Consider the following 21,699-nt stretch of genomic DNA (forward strand, 5'->3'; position numbering starts at 1 on the left):
AATTGTTATGCTATTTAGGGAGAGAAAATGCTCAAAATTTATGAGATGGAATGTCCCACAAGAAGGACGGTTTTGTTGGTAGTAAAATATGCTGGTTCTTGGCATAGTGGACATTATTCAGACTGATTTTGGTTTCTTGATTTTTCCTTGTCTTAGCCTTTCAATTGGATCATCTGCTCTCTGAGTGCTGATGTCCTGTCTATATCTATATATATCTATATCTATATAGATATATATAGATATCTATATAGATATATATATATAGATATATATATATATATTTACGGTTCCTATAGCTCCCTGTATCCAATTAAATACATGCATGTCCCCAGCAAATAATCAATTATGGATCCACCGCTTCCATGTTATTCTCACGGTTAAATTACTCATGTTCAAAATGAGAATCAACCATGTTGTTCCACCAGCTTTCCTTTTTATAAATTTCCTTTCCATAGACTGTTTGTTCTTGCTGCCACTTACTGGCCAGTCTGGCTGTACTCTTTTCAATCTTCCATTCCTCTCTTCTGTCTTCAATCCCTTCCCTATTCCTTCCCCTCCAATAAAATGTCTCCTATCACCTATGTGATCTTCTAACCTGTCTTCCTTTAGTCTACCACTTTTATTTACTCCCCCTTTTCTTTTCCCAATTATATCTCCTTTTTTATTTCTAAAACCATAGATTAGTTTTGCCTCTTGAAGTGTATAAAAATAAAAAGTAGTATATTATTTTTGTGTCCAGTTTTTTCTTCCAGTATTATTCTTGTGTGGCTCATTTATATTTCATACTTCATCTATCATCTCTCTCTCTATCTATCTATCTATCTATCTATCTATCTATCTATATTTTTATTCCATTGTTTGAGGGAACCAAAGTTTATCCATCTTTCTTGTGATAACATTTGGATTATTTTCAGGTTTTGGATAGTTCTATCTAAACAGATTGCTATGCACATTATGTACAAGTTTATGTGCACATATGTTTACTTTTCTCTTGGCTGTATATTAAGAGTAGAAATGCTAGGTCATAAGATGTTGGCGTGTTCAAATTTAGTAAATACTTTCAACACTTTTTCACATTGGTTGAACCAATTTACGTCCCCATAGCAATATATGAGAGTTTTTGCTATTTGTGGTCAATTTGGTGGGTGTGCAATGATATTTTTTGAAGTTTTAATTTTTATTTCCTCGATTACTTACGAGTTGTGTATATTTTCACATCTTTTAAAGCTTACTCTAAAACAAATTTAATTTATGCAGAAAAATTACTTATAATTGGTGAATTGTAGATAAGTCTTTATCATTGCCCTTTAGCACTATAGGCAAGTGCAAACTATTCCTTGCTATAGTGTGGTATAGGGCAATCATCAACCTTCAGAATGTCTCTCAAGTTTTCTCAGCAATGTGGTTATAAAAACAAAGAGGTTCAAGATTTTAGATTTAAAATTACATTTAATTAGGTCTCACAAAGTTAGTCAAGAAATAATCTATTTAAGTCAAATCAAATCATTTATAACTATTAGAGATGTAGTTTCTCTGCTACTGTAATATTACCTCCATATCATCATTTCTTACACTCTCCAGTTCCCAAACTCTCGTTCCCTAATATCTGCCCCATGGAAATCACCTGGGCCTCATCTCAGATTTATGAATTAGAATCTAGGGGTGGGCGATGGTGGCACATAGGGAAAGGCACTGAAACCTGTGCTTACAAATAAGTCCTCTACATGATTCTGATGAAATACCATTTTGTAAACTTCTGAATAAAGAAAATTATATGAAGATTTGGAAAGATACATTAGTCAACTTCTGTGTTCCAATGGAAAGCTGACCCAAGACCAAATAATAAAATGTAAAGCAACTGGGGGACTTTTAAAAGAGTTCTTTGTAAATAAGAGTTATCTAGAAATCTGACCAATGATTGTTCTTTAAAGAATTTTGCATGAATTGGAGACAGTACTAGATGATCATATAGGTTATTGCTAATACATTCTTCTTAAATGCAAACAGAATGCATGTTGTGTACAAATAAACAGATTTAACTTTTAGATCTCCAATTCTTTCACTTTTGAATATATAACTCTTCTTGAGTATAGCTAAAACTCATGTTAAGTATAGACTCTTATAAGCATTGAATATCAATGTGGGTACTTGGCATAATGCAACAGAAAGCATGAGATTGCATGAAATAAATTTCCATAAATATGAAGCAAGTCTGTCAATAAATTTAATTTCTGTCTGATTTAATAAAGGGCTAAATAAATATATAAACATGAGAATAATAAATTATGTTTTAATTTGTCTCAGCCACTAAAATTGTCTTTGAGCAGGTTAAAGTTTGTAAATTGTGATTTTTATCTCAGCTAATCTCATTTAACATAGCTTCACTTTTAGATAGCTAAAAGAAAATTGCTGCTTCCAAATCCCAACTTTGGTATCAATTTAATCATTTACTTTGCTTAATATTATTTGTATTGTGAATGTCAACATTTTGAATGTTGTAAATTCTAATATATTCATAAACATACATGTAGACATGTCTGCTTTTCAAAAGACGGAGGCTGAATGTCTAATTACAGAATTAGTGTGGCTATCACACTAAATGATCTTTGTTTTTATTACTCATGTTCAGGAGGTATATAAAAAAAAGAGGTATGGGAACAAATATTTGAGGACATCTTCCATCATAGTTGAGGAAATTGTCTGTAATGCTCACTAAGGAACTTCTTTCAAAGCAAAGAGCTCAGACTCCAGGACGGCTTTCCCTCTGCCTGATGGGCAGGTTATGTTCTCACCTGGGAGGGGACAATAGACTAGACGTAACACTGTCCTTTCCCACCCATGATGGACCAGCCAGTTTCCCAGGCCACTTTCCCTTGGCGTTTCATCAGAGGCGCACCTATTGTCTGCCCACCTGCCCACGTCTTAGAAAATACTTTGGCCTGCTCTGGCACGTGTCCAGGGGGCTTCTCTCCATCACAACAAGGCCTGGTGCAGAGGGAGGAGTCCCCTATTCACCATGCTCCTATTGTCTGCCCACCTACCCAGGTCTTAGAAAATACTGGGCCTGCTCTGGCACGTGTCCAGGGAGCTTCTCTCCATCACACCAAGGCCTGGTGCAGAGGGAGGAGTCCCCTATTCACCATACACCACCCTGTTCTCTGGATGAAAAGTGGAACATCTAAGAAAACTTGAGCATTTCTGCTCATTTCAGAAGAATACTAATATTGCTCCCCAGAAGGAAAGCTAAGGAACCTGTTGACTTAAACTTTAAAATTCAGAAACCAAAGAGTTTGTCAGCTAGCATTATATCCATATAACCCATTTCCCCTTAGCCAGCTGAAATGATTCCCAACTCAGGCAAAAAGAGGAATCAAATCAATAGCATTATTAGAAATTTCTAGTTCCATGTTATTACAAGCTGTTTTGTTAAATTAATCTACATATTGATCAACTGACTTTAAATATTAAATGAAATGGAAACATTTATTGCGACTGAAGAAAAATATCTTGTAATATAATTTTATTTTTCTGTTGTGCATTCTTCATAGATGTGTGTCACCACTACTGTGTGAATTCTGAATCCTGTACTATTGGGAATGACGGAAGCGTTGACTGTGTCTGTCCAACACGCTATGAAGGACCAAAATGTGAGGTTGACAAATGTATAAGATGCCACGGCGGGCACTGTGTTATAAATAAAGACAGTGATGATATATCTTGCAAGTAAGTGGACATCAATTAATTATTAAAGTATTTTAACCCAAAGGGTTTAGCAGTCCAGCAAATAACTGTAAAAACAATGTAAATTCTTTTTATTCTAAAATATGGTGACTATTGCATCCTTGTGTTTTTGTGGGGTTTTTTTGCTGAAGATAAAGTTCAGTTCATTTAAATTAAATCCAAATTATTCAACACCTGTTATGCACATCATGTGAACATGAATATTGATCATGTAATGATATGGTCAGATCATTCCCTATATGGAATATTTATAATAGTAAGCAAGAAATAGTGAAATGCAACATACCTTCAGAAAGCTATGTGTAATATTCCTAAATTAGGATAGCTCAGGCTTTTAATTGTTTCATTATTATTCTCTACAGTGAGTATTGGCTCTCTGTTGTCACAAAACGATCCTTTTGGGGGAGAAGCAAAGGACCTGTCTAATGGAGTTACGTGGTTTTTGTTGTTGTTGTTGTTTTGTTTTGTTTGTTGTTGTTTTTTACTTTGAACATAAAAATAAGGAAAAGGAATAATGTTTCCTGGGGAGCAACTAAAACAAAAATGTTCAAGTTATACTTTGGTTACATTATCTTTTGCCCTTTGGCTTCAAGGTCAAGTGAATGGAAAACAGATCATCACAGCTAAAGGGTAATGTCATTCAGTCTCTTCATGAAACGAGTTTATGCCACTGAGGTTAGAGGTCAATCCTCACTCCAAATTTCTTTCAACAACCTTTAAAAAGAAGAACTTATAAAGCACTGGACTCTACCACTTGCCTTGCTTAGGAGCTAATAAATGATGATATGAGCCAGAAAAGCAGGCCGTGAGTGTTCCTGCCACAGCTCCCGCCGCCACAGCTGTGCGACGGCGCCAGCCCTGAGTTACGGTGCTCTGCCAAACAAGGCCCCATAAAATTTTATTACCTACAGCATCAACATTTTTCTCTTTTATTTACTCTCATTTTAGAATTTACTCTAAATATGATTTGTGTTATCATCATGAATGTCATTTACGCAAACCCTCTAATTGGTTCCTGTGAAAGTACCTTATTTTTTCTTTAAAGTAAAGTAATTGAAAATATGACTAATTACAAATATGTGCCTTTGGTAAGTACATAAAAGCAAAATGCATTTTCATATAAACTGCCAAAATCATGTTTACTTATTAAGCCCGTCAGTTCTTTGTGATGAGACTTTTAGCCTGCCAGAGCTCTAGTTCAATTAGTGGGCGTATGTCTTTCTTCCTGTCCAGGGCACCATCTCAGGAATGCGCTGTAGAGTCCTCTTCACAACCCATTTCATCCTCGCAGGGAACCGTGGCCCTGACCTACGGCAGGCTGTGAGGCAGGTTCCCACTCAGTTTACCTTAGAAAGTCTCAGACAGAGTCACATGTTCTGTCTCCGTTACGTGGGGAAGTTCCAAGAGAGGAAGGGAGGGCAGGACTCTAGGGCATCAGTGCTGCCTGCTCTACAGGGAACTTGGCTCTGCCGACCTAAACACATGAGCCTTATAACTCGAGTAGGCTGTTGAGGTTCAACATATAGCTCCTGACTCTTAAAAGATCTTTTTCAGAAAAATAAATGTAAAAATAGGTAAATAATAGTTGGTAACAATGAGTAGATAGTGGAATTTTAAAAGTAGGAGTATAATACTTGATTTATTAGACCATAAAACGTACATGCCAAACAGGACTCCGAGTATGCTGAAATTATTAGACAGGTTTATTTTCATTTCTAGGATATGCTTTATCTTAACAGTGAACCAAGTACTGTCCTATATGCATGTGATTCTTAATAGGTGTGTTTCTAATGTGTAGCCTATGAACTGTCAATTAGAATAGATACTCTGTCAAGTATAATGAGCATAGAGATAACATGGAGCTAATTGAATTTTTTTTCTCCTCTGTAAATCTAAGTAAATGTTGATGAAGAAAGATTTTATCATAATATTTAGTAGTCTACACAATGCCTTTGATGTTGATTACTATATCGTCTACTGGATAACTATTAATTAACTTTTGGAAAATGATATATCACAAACTGTCTGTGCATGTGTGTGAGACATATGTCTGTAATAAACAAAATTATGATAAAAACTAGCATTAGAAATATGAACTAGCCCTAGCCAGTTTGACTTAGTGGATAGAGCATCGGCCTATGGACCAAAGGTCTCAGGTTCCATTCTGGTCAAGGACAAGTACCTCGGTTGCAGGCTCCTCCCTGGCCCAGGCCCTGGTTGGGGTGTATTCAGGACACAATCAATCTATGTGTTTCTCTCACATTGATATTTCTCTCTGTCTTTCCCTCTCTCTTCCCCTCTCTTTAAAAATCAATGAAAAAATATGCTCAGGTGAAGTTTTTTAAAAAAATGAACTGTATTCTGATGCATTATAATGATTTGGAGAATTTGTGTTTTTAATTTGAAATATGTACAAATTTCTGTCTTCAATTGAGAATTCAAAAAAAAAAACCTTTAGGAGAAAGAGGCAACGTCTTTTATTACTTGTGGAAGCAGAAGTTTAAGAGCAATGAATAAATATGATTTTTTTTGTTTAAAAAGCTAGTATTTGGTGTATAGTTATCTTTCATATGGAAAATCACTTCATGCATAATGAGCTATTTTTCTCTTTGATGTTGTACCTTTGACAGAACAAGAAACTAACTTTCTGCTCTTTGATTTTTAAGGAGGGTAGGCATGGAGAGCAAGGAACAGCCTCCTCAACCCACTTACCATACAGACACCAATACCACTGAATATGTGTGAATTTGTATTTGCATGCCTTCATAGATTATAAAGGATGTAATAGTCTCTGTTAAATCTTGGAAACTTTAAACCACTGCCTCTCCCCCATATTTGGTCCCACTTTCTTTATCTCCAGTTCACTCATTGCTTCTGTTCATCTTAAAAAGAAATGTGATTTTAAAGTTCATGTCCTTAACAATATTTTTAAATTAAGCACCCAGAAAAAGTTATAAGCAGTTTAGTCCATTTCTTGCTTCTCTGCCAACCACATGAAGTCCAACAAATATGCGCAAAATAAATGAACTACAGGATTGCTAACCAATATTTCAGACATCTAGCCTATCATTGGCAATTGCCCTTTGATGGATGTACTGTAGTAGATATCCATTAGGGAAAGGGTCAAAGTGATCAATCAATGATATTGCAGCCTGATTTCTTTGTCAAGGTTATGTCTAGATTTATTGTGATATCACTGATTGCTTCCTAGCACCTAGTACTAACATGATCTCACAATCAAAATATTGGCAGGATGTGTTATAATTCTTAGTTGGTCCCAGGATTGTATAATTCTACTACCAGACTTCTTATAGAAGAGGTCCCTTGGAAATTTGGAATGCAAATGCAGTTTTTTCTGTTTCCCCAACAATTTTTAACGTCCAACCTAATAGTACTTATTTGTTAATTTAAAAATATAACATGGCAAATAAGAAATTTGTTTTTTCCTATTATTATCATACTTGTTTTCCCCCTGTAGCAATAGTCATAGTTTATTCTTATCTCAGACATGTAAATATGCCATATGTTAGAATCATTTCCATAAGTATTCCATGTAAGGCTACTTCATTACTTTGTTGCTATATTGCGTATTGTTCCTATAACAGTACTATTTATTTTTGCAATGGACTGCTCCATGTTTTGTTTTGTTGTTGTTGTTAGAATAAAAAGGTTTACATTAATTGCAATACATATTCAAAGAAATGCAGTGGGACACATGTGACTACAGCATAATCCTATACTTTCTTACAAAATATGAAAAGTAAAACTCATTAATAATTCTTTGGCCTAGATTTCCAGATTAGAAGGAGTGGATGAGGCATTTGCCTCGGGAGTATATGATCATATAGTTTATCATTCACACTGATCTCATCAAATTCTAGTTATAGGAAAAGGGAATAAGATACTGAAGATAACATCTTCTCAAAATGTAAGTGATAGGAATTAGAGTGTATCTTTTTCACACATATATCTAGCTAAATTAAATTTTTATATAAAGCAAATGGGTTGAAAATTTGAAAGTTACCAAAATAATAATTTTATCATTATTCTGTTAAAAAATATTTGCCTTTAACAAGTCTTCCTTTCTGAAAACTTACTTTTGGCCAGCCCCTGCATGACTCCTCTATGATGAATATTATCACGTGTGGAGAATTTGTGTCAGCTTTAAACAATGATGATGCCAGTAATGATGAGATTTCTTTTCCTTTGTTGTTGCAGCTGCACCAATGGAAAGATTGCCTCTAGCTGTCAGTTATGTGACGGCTACTGTTACAATGGTGGCACATGTCAGCTGGACCCTGAGACAAATGTACCTGTGTGTCTGTGAGTATTTTACAACTTTGTGGGCTTTTAATAGTATGACTTTGGTTGTACATGGAATCCCTGCTCTATTGTTCTCCTTTCTTGGGGGGAAATACATTTTAATAAATATTTTATGGACACCTTTGATCAGGTATTTTCTCTCATTGGCTCTTGTGCTACAGAATCTCCTCCTTCATCAGTTGGCTAGTGACTTCATAAGGAGAACTCATTTAAATTTTAGCATCATACCCATTTCAGACATCCATAGATTTTTGAAGTTGGAAGTGTTGGGGGAAATTGTTTTAGTTTTATTGACTTTATTCAGATATGTGAAACCCAGATATGATCCTATTATGAATACTTCAGTACTTAAGGTCATTCTTTTCGAAAGATTTTTAGGTATAGTTTCAAGTGTATAAAGCTTTTGATATTTGTATTCATTTTAAGAGTGTTGTATTATGCAGACCTATTAAGCCTTGCTCCTTTGTAATACATTAACTCGAACCTGGGTTTCTAAATGTTTGGAAAGTATTGGAGATTCTCTGCTTTAAGAAAATCTGGAATTTAATATTTCCTCCTCTCAAATAACCAATAGTCCAGAATGGACAATTTGAAATAAAACTATTCAACTTATGTGTCCTCTACTTTGAGTTTTCCTTTATCCCTGCTTGACCAGAAGGGTAATGCCCACATAAGAGCCATGCCTGCATTCTGTACCCACCTCGTCAGAGTAGCATGTGATGAGTTTGTATGAGAGAGAAGTGAGCATACCTGAGAACAATGTTAATCACATATTCTGTATGAAGTAAATTTGAAACATATTAACAAAAAATAGCAAGTCAGATGCTTTATTTGGCTGTATTTTACTGAAATTCTGCAGATGCTCTGTGGGGTTTAAAAGTCAGCGCTGTGACCAGAAAGAGAACCCTTGTGATCACTACTGTCAGAATGAGGGGATTTGCACTTTAACTGCGTTTAATGAGCCGAGATGCAAGTAGGTTTAACCTTCCACTTACTGCTCCACTTCGTGTGACATCATTTCAGGCCACAGTCCATTGGCTTAAATCATGAACATCCACGTGCATTTCAGTGTATACTTAATCCCCGGGCTCATCTGTGTCATACACACTTAACCTGTGCTTCGCTCACCGACAATTGTATGCACCATAGTCGGAAAGCCTAGAAATGTAATGGAAGGAATGAACAAGTTCATGAAACTGTCTAATGAAATATATTAGTTAGACTAGTGCTTTGAACTAGAGAAGTATAGAAGCAGGTATTTTTAGACTCTATCGCTATATACCATATTTGGAGTGGTAGTTCTTATTTAGTAACTGACTTTTCACTTCAAGTACTGATGAAAAATACCTTATTATGTATCCCAAAATTTTACTAGAAATGATCTTACCTTAATCAATAAGACTTCTTATACAGAAAAAATGTACCTGCTAAAAATTCTAGAAATTTTGTTTCTGAATAGTTGAAATCAGACTTTCTCAATTCAGTTTGTCATAGCAAATTCATTTTCTCTGAGAAATTTTAAGGACCACTTTTGAGGAAACTATCAACATTCATTACAGTGCAAGTTATCTTTTAATTGTGTATTTGAGCTTTAGAGGTGGGATCATATCTGGCACACTCCTTAAGACCCAATGTTGCAAGTAGAAACCCTGATAGGCACCCAAAGTTAGCCCCATGGTGGTGTCTCAGAGTACTTAATAATAGTTTTAAAGCACAATGGTATTTAAATTCAGATGTCTCCTTACCAAAACTCTGCAGTTTTATTCAAAAATATCTGTTTTTATTCAAGAAAATGTGATTCTTTATACAATAGTTGGGAAAATATTGGAAGTTATTAAAATAATTGCATAGGAAAATTGGATATTACTTTTTTTCTGGAAGATATTTGAATGTGTTAAACCAATATTTTTAAATAAAACACATCCATAAATACCACTTTAAATTTTAGTCTATAATTGTGTCAGCTTTAAACAATGATGATGCCAGTAATGATGAGATTTCTTTTCCTTTGTTGTTGCAGCTGCACCAATGGAAAGATTGCCTCTAGCTGTCAGTTATGTGACGGCTACTGTTACAATGGTGGCACATGTCAGCTGGACCCTGAGACAAATGTACCTGTGTGTCTGTGAGTATTTTACAACTTTGTGGGCTTTTAATAGTATGACTTTGGTTGTACATGGAATCCCTGCTCTATTGTTCTCCTTTCTTGGGGGGAAATACATTTTAATAAATATTTTATGGACACCTTTGATCAGGTATTTTCTCTCATTGGCTCTTGTGCTACAGAATCTCCTCCTTCATCAGTTGGCTAGTGACTTCATAAGGAGAACTCATTTAAATTTTAGCATCATACCCATTTCAGACATTCATAGATTTTTGAAGTTGGAAGTGTTGGGCGAAATTGTTTTAGTTTTATTGACTTTATTCAGATATGTGAAACCCAGATATGATCCTATTATGAATACTTCAGTACTTAAGGTCATTCTTTTCGAAAGATTTTTAGGTATAGTTTCAAGTGTATAAAGCTTTTGATATTTGTATTCATTTTAAGAGTGTTGTATTATGCAGACCTATTAAGCCTTGCTCCTTTGTAATACATTAACTCGAACCTGGGTTTCTAAATGTTTGGAAAGTATTGGAGATTCTCTGCTTTAAGAAAATCTGGAATTTAATATTTCCTCCTCTCAAATAACCAATAGTCCAGAATGGACAATTTGAAATAAAACTATTCAACTTATGTGTCCTCTACTTTGAGTTTTCCTTTATCCCTGCTTGACCAGAAGGGTAATGCCCACATAAGAGCCATGCCTGCATTCTGTACCCACCTCGTCAGAGTAGCATGTGATGAGTTTGTATGAGAGAGAAGTGAGCATACCTGAGAACAATGTTAATCACATATTCTGTATGAAGTAAATTTGAAACATATTAACAAAAAATAGCAAGTCAGATGCTTTATTTGGCTGTATTTTACTGAAATTCTGCAGATGCTCTGTGGGGTTTAAAAGTCAGCGCTGTGACCAGAAAGAGAACCCTTGTGATCACTACTGTCAGAATGAGGGGATTTGCACTTTAACTGCGTTTAATGAGCCGAGATGCAAGTAGGTTTAACCTTCCACTTACTGCTCCACTTCGTGTGACATCATTTCAGGCCACAGTCCATTGGCTTAAATCATGAACATCCACGTGCATTTCAGTGTATACTTAATCCCCGGGCTCATCTGTGTCATACACACTTAACCTGTGCTTCGCTCACCGACAATTGTATGCACCATAGTCAGAAAGCCTAGAAATGTAATGGAGGGAATGAACAAGTTCATGAAACTGTCTAATGAAATATATTAGTTAGACTAGTGCTTTGAACTAGAGAAGTATAGAAGCAGGTATTTTTAGACTCTATCGCTATATACCATATTTGGAGTGGTAGTTCTTATTTAGTAACTGACTTTTCACTTCAAGTACTGATGAAAAATACCTTATTATGTATCCCAAAATTTTACTAGAAATGATCTTACCTTAATCAATAAGACTTCTTATACAGAAAAAATGTACCTGCTAAAAATTCTAGAAATTTTGTTTCTGAATAGTTGAAATCAGACTTTCTCAATTCAGTTTGTCATAGCAAACTCATTTCCTCTGAGAAATTTCAAGGACCACTTTTGAGGAAACTATCAACATTCATTACAGTGCAAGTTATCTTTTAATTGTGTATTTGAGCTTTAGAGGTGGGATCATATCTGGCACACTCCTTAAGACCCAATGTTGCAAGTAGAAACCCTGATAGGCACCCAAAGTTAGCCCCATGGTGGTGTCTCAGAGTACTTAATAATAGTTTTAAAGCACAATGGTATTTAAATTCAGATGTCTCCTTACCAAAACTCTGCAGTTTTATTCAAAAAGATCTGTTTTTATTCAAGAAAATGTGATTCTTTATACAATAGTTGGGAAAATATTGGAAGTTATTAAAATAATTGCATAGGAAAATTGGATATTACTTTTTTTCTGGAAGATATTTGAATGTGTTAAACCAATATTTTAAATAAAACACATCCATAAATATCACTTTAAATTTTAGTCTATAAAATGTACATAAACTATTTCAAGAAATTGATTCATTTCTCAGTTCATACTCAAGTTTAGCAGCTTATGCAGTTGAAGACAGATAACCCTTCTTTAGTCCTACCTTTGCCCTGCCTCTACCCTACATTCCTCCAGGTTTTCAGCAAATATTTATAAGACCCTGAAAGTGTGCTCAATCCTAGATAAGTGAAGATGAGTTAAATTAAAACCTAGGCATCAAGGAACTCACTAATTAGAGGGGTTAGGAATTTATAAGCAACTAATTAATCTATAATAATGTAATTGTGAACACAGTAATAAAAAAAAAACACAGTGAAATCTTAACAGGGCAAGTGACTCACTCAAAATGGGACATGGGAACATGGAAGACTTTACAGGGAAGGCAACCTTTTGTTCATGCACCTGATGTAGTTCAGTGAGGTTGGGAAGAACATTCTGGGGGATAAAAGAATAAAATAAGCAAAGACACATATAGGAGACTTAATGGCTAGGAATGGTTTAACATAGCTAGAATTAAGAATGACTATAGTGTTGACAGATGGAGGGTTGTGAGGCAATAAAACTAGAAAGACAAACTGGAATCCAATTTATGCCATGAGTAAGGGATTCCATAGGATCCTTTAAAGAATAATTAGCCAATGAGATCTGAGGCAGAGGCTTGAGCTGAAGGAGTTTGATTTTGAAGGAGACCTTTGTTGGCATGTGGAGGAAAGCCCTTGAGATCAGGGAGGACCACATATCAAAAGGTATGGCAACACTTCAGGTGAAAAGTGGTGAGGGCCTGAACCTTGGCAGTGCAACTGAAGGAAAGGACAATGGATTCCTGGATATTTCAGTTAGGAAATCCAGGGTGATCCTTGACCAAGCATTAATGTAGGTACTTTCATTGCTTCATTTTTAGGACACTGGCAATGCCTGCTCTGGGGCCCAGCCTTCTTTCACCTTGTTGCTCTCTTGCTGTTCCCAGGCAAAGCACACATGACATTTCAGGCTCACCCTGCCTTCTCCCCACAAGTAAGCCTCAGGACCATGGCCTGTTCAGAGGCTGTCCATGTCACCAGAATATATCGCTCATGGGCACAGTGGCCCGCAATACTGTTCTCTTCCACATCATACTCTTACCAAGTATCATCAGGGGCAACTGGCCTTCTAAGGTCATAATCAGCTTATCTGATAAACACAGTCAGTAAACTATGTTAATTGGAGGGGCTTGGAGCAAACACCTCTTACTTTCTGTATCTCTGTCTACATCTCTATTTGCATTTGGCTTTATGAAAAATTTGTCTGTGCCTTGGTTTTCTATGCCCTAAAATTTATTCTGATTTCAGGAGTAAAGCTTACTGAATTCCGCAAATCAACTTAAATCTTAAAAGAAGCATAAAAGAGATAATTGCATTCTGTTATCATGCATTCATTAATTCATTCACCAAATAGGTACTGGGAACCTGTGATGAGTGAGACCCTGGTTAAATTTGAAAGGGGAATGATTGACAGTTAAACTGGTTTAGCAAATACTTTGCGACAGCACTGTGTTAAGTACTTTAAACATTGTATGTATACAATTAGAATATTATGTAATTTTTATTTTTAATTGTTATACCCATTTCACTGATAATAGCACAGAGGTTATATCCTAGGAAGTGATGGGTGCCTGAGACCTCTGCTTGATTCTTAAGTCCATGTCCTGGTTATAGCTCCTACGTTCTGCTGCCTTTTTTATTCTGTACTAATCCCAAAGTGATTTTCACTTTTGAAGAATTTAATATTCATTTGATTAGATAAATGGGTTTTTTAAAAAATCAAAATACCGTTTGACAGTTGTTATAATATATATATCACCAAAGTGTTATGGGAAAACAACTGAATAGAGAGATCAACTGAGAGGGGAAAAAAAGACTTTATAGATGAACTGATATTTTCACAGTATTTTGAAAAAAAGTGCAGTGATTTTATAGGGCTAATTACTGAACACATTTCTTGAAAGAGGACTGGCACAGTCAGAGAACAAATCTGAAAGAAAAAGGTGAAGATTGTTGAGAATAGAACACAGACTGTGTGGCATATTATGATGAAGAGAAAAAAGATATGGAGAAATCAACAAAAGTAAATAGAAAGTGCAGAGTAATTATCAAAGAGTAGATTCCTCAAAGTCAAAAGAGTAGAGAGCATCAAAGAATATCAACTTGCAATTAGATGGCAATTATGGGGCATGTCTTGAACACCCTATATGATAGAAACCAGATGGTAGTTGGTTATGTGAAAAGTAAGGAAGTAGAGAAGAATGTAGATTTCTTTCTGAATGTTTGGCTACATTTTAAATGAAGGAAAAACAATGGTAACTTCAAGGAAAAGTGGGATCTCGGAGGAGATATATTTACAACAAGGAAGATAAGTATTCAAGTGGACTTTTACTATTGATTAAGGGCCCACTGCTAAGAGACTATGCAGGATGTAGAAATGGTTCAGACACAAATTTTATGTTTGTGTTTTTCTAGAATATGAACATTTTTCTAGCTTTATGATATTTATAATTTATCTGGTACTAAAATATAAATAAACTTTTACTATTGATTAAGGGCCTACTGTTAAGAGACTATGCAGGATGTATAAATGGTTCAGACACAAATTTTATGTTTGTGTTTTTCTAGAATATGAACATTTTTCTAGCTTTATGATATTTATAATTTATCTGGTACTAAAATATAAATAAATTGAATAAAAAGTGTATGATCATGTACAATACACAATTTTTTTTATCTAAAATAATATTAAGCCCTCAGATTATCTTTTTAAAAAATTGAATGAAAAGTGTATGATCATGTACAATACACAAATTTTTTATCTAAAATAATATTAAGCCCTCAGATTATCTTTCTCATTGTTGATTCTCCTTATAAGGGTAGATCTTAGGAAACAGATTCAATCCTCAGATTTCAATTGGTAATGGTCATGTATCTTTAGTGAAAAGCTAGTATGCACTATTTTATCTAAAAGCCTTTACGGGAAAATATTTCTTTAACAGATAAGATATAGTTTTGTTGTGAATAAATGTTTCTTTTCTTAATATAATAAAACTATTTAAATTGTGCAGAACTTATACACTTTGGGGTAACCTATAAAGTATTCAGATCTATGGAGGTAGATCTGAATACTTTATAGATTTTTTTTCACATAGAAATTGTATTATTGTATCCTTTTAATTAAGGAATAGGTTTGTTCTTTGAAAGCCTTCATTTTTGTAACTTGATGGCCATTGTCACTTACTACTATGTATGATAGAAAAATAAAACTCCAAAAAGAGCCGTAGAAAAAAATGTTTTTTTATTTTTTCATGTTTATTTAGAGAGAGTTTTGATTTGTATTCATGTAGATATATTGATTAATGTTAAACCCACATTTTAAAAAGTCTAATATGTGTTATTTGGCAATGTTTGTAGTGTTCAATAGTTGTTTTTTTTTGTGAGACATTGAATTTATTATTAATACTGTGAAGAACTGTTGAACTTGATATCAAGTTAACTGTGTCTTCCTATTTCTAAGATTTCTCCCTAGGGTCAGACTTGCATTTATATCATATTTAGTTTCTCTAAAGTATAGAACCACCTCATCAGCATTACCTCTCAGCAACATTCACAGTATTTCACCCTCCGATAATGGATATTTTTTTCTACCCTGTGTCTCCTAACACTATTACCAAACTTATACACAGCTGTGGCACATACTGCAGGACCATTCCACAGTTAGGTGTCTTTGCTCAAAGAGCTCACCAAACCCAGATGCCTCTTCATACTTTTTCCTATTTGACTCTTATTATCTCAATAGTTGGAACTCAGGGATTGCTGAAAGCAGGTATCTGGGGTTTGTTTAGCTTCTATAATTGAAACTTTGTTGCTTTCGGAGCTCAGAGCCGGGCCGCAGCAGGCGGGGAACCTTGGCTTCCTCCATCACTGGAGCAAGCAAGCCTCCTGCTCGCTTCAGCTGCGTGGCTGCCGGCCGCCATCTTTGTTGGCGATTAATTTGCATATCATGCTGATTAGCCAATGGGAGGCATAGCAAAGGTATGGTCAATTACCATGTTTGTCTGTTATTAGATAGGATTATATCAGGGTTCTCCACACAAACAGAACCAAACTCCATATACATTTAAAGAAGGGGATATTGATTTATTATAAGAACTGCCTCATACAATTATGGAGGCCTAAAAGTCCCTCAATCTACTGTCTGCAAGCTGGAGCATTTGGTTCAAATGTGAAAGTGTCCGAACTAAAGGAACTGATAGTGTATGTAAGTCTGAGTGCAATAGTTCAAGACCCAGGAGTGTTGATGTATGAGGGCAGGAGAAAATGATATCTTAGCTCAAGCAGGGAGAGTGAATGCGCCTTTCCTCTGCCTTTGTCCTCTATTCAGACCCTCAATGGATTGTATAGTGTCCACCCTAATAGGTGAGGTTGATCTTCTCTACTCAATCTATAGATTCAAATGCTAATCTCTTCTACAGACATACCTAGAATTAATGTTTTACAAAGGTCCCAGGTTCAGGTTGTGGGCACATCCCCAGTAGGAGGTGTGCAGGAGGCAGCTGATCAATGTTTCTAACTCTCTATCCCTCTTCCTTCCTCTCTATAAAAATCCAATAAAATATATTTTTTAAAAAAAGAAAATATAGTAAAGGACAATGAGTTGATCAGGGATTTCTCCCTCTAGAATTTTTCCTTCTGTTGTCTGGTTTTTGAATGAAGATTCAAATCCTGATTCTGCTCGCATGGCTCTCTGTATTGACAGTACCAGAGGGATCCATTTATCGGCTGGGATCACCACATCAAAGTCAGTGAGACAGATAGTAAGTTCTGTCGACTCTGCAAGATTCAGTGAGTGGAAAGTGCATGGGTTTTGAAGTCATGTTTACCTGGATTCATTCACTCCTCAAATTATTTTTTGGTGGCCTGTGGCCTCTGTAAACCTTAGATGTTTCTTCTTTCAGAAGATGATTCTAATACAGTGGGGCCTTGACTTATGAGTGTCCCGACTAACGAGTTTTTCGAGATACGAGCCGTCTCTCAGCCGATTTTTTGCTTTGAGTTGCGAGCTAAAATTCGGGTTACGAGCCAGCTTCAGATACCCCACCGCTAGTTGGCTCAGTGAACGTCACAGTGAATGCCACAACATCAGCCCAGCATCACGTGTCTCACTCGTTCACTGTTGATTTGACATATGAGTAATTTGAGTTACGAGCTCCGTCACGGAACGAATTAAACTCGTAAGTGCACAAATAATAATTTCCACAGGGAAGAAATGTTATATGAGCACATGTAAGATTAATCTGAAAACCTGTGTTTACAGACAGACACTATGTCCTTTATTTCTGCATAATTAGATGTTTCCATACCATAACTGTGGCTCCAGAATTACAGCTATCATGTACTTTTCAATCTTGGTGGCATAATACTTGCATATGATTTTATTTTAAGTAACTTGTTGAAGTTCTCTTGGATATCTCACATGCTAGCTCCTGTCTTTGGCAAGCATCTCTTAGCCGAGATCTTAGCACTGTAGTTAGAATAGCAAAGATTTGAAAACTCCATATTTCTTTTTTGTACACACTGTATTTTTCTGACTTTTGTTCACACTATAATTTTTTGTTTTGTTTTTGATAAATCACTCAGGGTTCTCTAGTCTCCAAAAGTAAACGAAGTCAACAATTTCTTCATTTGGACAAGCTTTAGTACAGAAAGTATTACTTCTCAGACTAGAATAAAATAACTCCTCAATGACAATGTTGCATACATTTTCATCCAGGCATTATTTTTTAGACTATAGATATTTATTTTAGAAGTAAAAATTAGTAATTCTGATAACTTTTCAAATCCACAGATGTCTTAGTAATAACCAGTTAAATACTTGATTTTTATGCATTCAGTTTCTTTATGCTAATATACAGTTGCAGAGTACTCTACACTAAAATAAGATCACATGATAAATACTTTTATGTTTATTTACTTTGCAGAACATTATGAACATCCTTCCCTGTTAATGGAGAGATTTTCTTCATTTTTTAATATATTTTTTATTGATTTCAGAGAGGTAGGGAGAGGGAGAGAGAGATAGAAACATCAATGAGAGAGAATCATTGATCGGCTGCCTCCTGCATGGCCCCTACTGGGGATCGAGCTCCCAAACCAGACATGTGTCCTTGACCGGAATCGAACCCAGGACCCTTCAGTCCATAGGCTGACACTGTATCCACTGAGCCAAACCAGCCAGAGCGATAGCTTTTATTCTTAATGGTAGCCCATTTTTCCATTGTTTGTATTTTCCTTGCTTTATTTAATTAATCACATTTCATTCAATAATAAGGTGTGTGTTTTTGTTTTTGTCTCTTTTGTTATGTGCCTTTGCGGAATCAAACCCAGGACCCTTCAGTCCATAGGCTGACACTGTATCCAATGAGCCAAACCAGCCAGAGCGATAGCTTTTATTCTTAATGGTAGCCCATTTTTCCATTGTTTGTATTTTCCTTGCTTTATTTAATTAATCACATTTCATTCAATAATAAGGTGTGTGTTTTTGTTTTTGTCTCTTTTGTTAACTATTTTTTCCTAAGGGTGAAAACATGTGTGTGTAAATATATTTATACTTTTCCATTAGTTTTCTAGAATTAAAACCCAGAAGTAGAAATACTGGGTTCAAAAGTATAGACTTTATGAATCAAACTAGCTATGATTTGGGGCAAGTTACATCATCTCTTTGTGTCACATTTTCCTTGTCAGTAAAGTAATAAGTTTGGAATAATTGTTCACTAATACAAGTCTGTAAAGTATATTGTATTAAAATCTGCACCCCAACTATGTTTTTGTTTAGAAACTGGTTTAAAATTGGGTCACAGTCACAACCCCACATACACATTTGCCCCAAATCCCTCTAAAATAACTATGAAGACACTGAGAAGATAAAGACTACCACTGGCCACAAAATTAAGACTAACAGAAAATCTGTTATTAACACTATGTGGTAACTAAGGAGCTAATCATAAAATTTTCAGCTCACAAATACTTATGTTTAATTTTTCTCTATGATTTATAATTTATTTTCCTGATACTTCAAATAATATACCAGGTTATATCTAGGTATGTAAGTAGCCTATTTGTGCTTAACTTCAAGAAAGATAATAAACCTGTTAGTCTATTTCTTATTATAGCCCCTGTCTATTTTGTCCACATTCTACAAGAACTAGAATTCCAGGTGTCTGTCCTTTCATTTGTTCATACTTTGCCCTTTTAGATTACAAAAATACTGCCAATATTCTTTTCTCATATTTATTCATCAAAAAATATTTATTGAACATCTACTATATACCAGACAACATTCTAGGCACTGAAGGACATATCAGTGTACAAAACAGAGGTAAATAATTGACTTGTGTAGCTTAAAGTTTGATGATATTTGTTATTGGTGGAATTTGAGTAATACATTTTAAAAATGTTTTTCCTATAACTCACATTCTCTTTTAAAGAGAGAAGAAAAAGTCGGTTTTTAAGGTCATTTGTATAATCTAAAAAGGGAGAACCAAAAAGATCTTACTTTGATATTACATTGCTTGTGATATCATATCAATTTAGGCACTCACTGTTTGAGAATGGCAATGTGGCAAAATTCCAACACATTTCTTACAAGGATATATTATTGCTTCTTGCCCAAAGCAAGAGCAATTCTTCATGTAGTCCAAAGCAAGAGGGCATTGCTTGTTTTATATTTTACTTCTTAATTTCAAGCAAAAGCTTTAAATAACTTATATTTTTTCCCCAATCTATTTTTTTCTTTATGATTTAGTTAGACTTATACAGAAATCTGTCTTTTGGTTTTTTTTTTTGCGGGGGGGGGGATGGTTTTCCACAAAATATCTTTCTCTGATCATTCCTACACTGTCTGTGTTCATATTTTTATACTACTCTATGATATGTCATATTTTATGGCTAGAATTTACCTCTCACCTGGACATGAAACATATTTTTATGAAATAGGTCTGGGAATGCTGCCTGTTCTACTCCTTTAAACTTACATGTCTGTTTCTTTCTGTCAAATTGTAAATTTCTTCAAGAGGTTATGTCTGATTCATCTATTTTGCCCCCACAGCTAGCATGTACTCTGCATGTAATATGTTCTTAATTGTTGCTAAAAATAACATCTTGGATCCTGTGTTGGATTGTGAGATCTGATAGCCTCTGATGTGGTCATCTTTCTCATACCACATCTCTTTTTTAATTAATTTCCGAAATCCCCAAGTCAAACAAAATAGAAAAGGGATTCATCTTATTATAATTTTTTATCATCTTTATGACACCTTCTAAAACTATCACCATGTGTTTCCTGAATGTTCTAAACTCAGGTAAAATATCTCTCTAGATAAAGACCCAAATGGGCTTAATTTATCATCATAACTTCTTAAGAAAACATCTTACTCATTTTTTATCTCTTCTACTTGCCTTTTGTTTATGTGTGGTTTTACTATGGAACTATATCAGAAAAATGGATAGAAAATAGGAGGAAAGTAAGGTATAGCTCTTGCTCTTGAGAGCCTCTGATTCTATTTAAGGAAAAAAAGATGAGCGAGAAGGAATATGGCAGGGGTCCTGGGGATTTGAGGGCTATGGGATAAATGGTGCTCGTGAAGGAGTATTGGATGGTGAATAAATTCCAAGGAGCATAGAATGCTTAGCTAGGAATCTGAAATCTATTCTTAAGCAGTAGGAAGACACTAGTAACTTTAAAATATGAAGTATCACAATCATATGAATGTTTTAGAGAGGTCTGGGTGTTATGGTGCTAAGCTGGAACAAAAAGCCATAGGTTTGAAAAGTAAACTTTAAAATGAATCCCAGTGTGCCATGTAACAAAGAACAAAGTCGTTGTTGTTTTCAATTTAAAAAATGGCTCTTTAAGAGTTAGTGCCCAGCCCATGTGGCTCAGTGATTGACAATTGACCTATGAACCAGGAGGTCACGGTTCAATTCCCAGTCAGGGCACATGCCCAGGTTGTGGGCTCGATACCCAATGTGCAGGAGGCAGGCAGTTGATCAATGATTCTCTCTCATCATTGAAGATTCTATCTCTCTCTTCCTCTCCCTTCCTCTCTGAAATCAATAAAAATATATTTCAAAAATGAATAAGTAAATAAGAGTTGTTTGTTAGTAAATAATGCACAAAGAAGATACAAGTGATAGAGGACAATATATCTTGGGATTACAGTTTGTTTGTTTAGTTTTTGTTCTTTCACCTCTTTTGTCACCTTATTGGGGCAACACTAAGAGTGTTCTTCCTAAGACTGTTTTGAGGATTAAGACTTGTAACATATGTAAAGAACATAGAGTATTGTCTTCAACATGTAAAAAAAAAAAAAGTAGCCCTCACTGGTTTGGCTCCGTGGATAGAGCGTCAGCCTGCAGACTGAAAGGTCCCAGGTTCGATTCTGGTCAAGGGCATGTACCTTGGTTGTGGGCACATCCCCAGTAGGAGGTGTGCAGGAGGCAGCTGATCGATGTTTCTCTCTCATCAATGTTTCTA

At 35.2% G+C, this 21,699-nt stretch overlaps 1 protein-coding gene across 1 annotated transcript in view; it reads left to right on the forward strand.

Annotated features, from left to right (window-relative positions):
• Nucleotides 1-21,699, forward strand: part of LRP1B (low density lipoprotein receptor-related protein 1B) — a 1,756,854-nt gene that overhangs the window by 1,701,205 nt on the left and 33,950 nt on the right. The window contains exons 85-86 of the mRNA XM_014548045.1: nucleotides 3,549-3,723; nucleotides 7,960-8,064. Of these exons, the coding sequence (XP_014403531.1) occupies nucleotides 3,549-3,723; nucleotides 7,960-8,064 (280 nt within the window). The remainder of the gene's footprint in view (nucleotides 1-3,548; nucleotides 3,724-7,959; nucleotides 8,065-21,699) is intronic.

This window comes from Myotis brandtii, unplaced genomic scaffold (genome assembly GCF_000412655.1).
Source record: "Myotis brandtii unplaced genomic scaffold, ASM41265v1 scaffold493, whole genome shotgun sequence".
In the NCBI taxonomy this organism is placed as follows: Eukaryota; Metazoa; Chordata; class Mammalia; order Chiroptera; family Vespertilionidae; genus Myotis; species Myotis brandtii.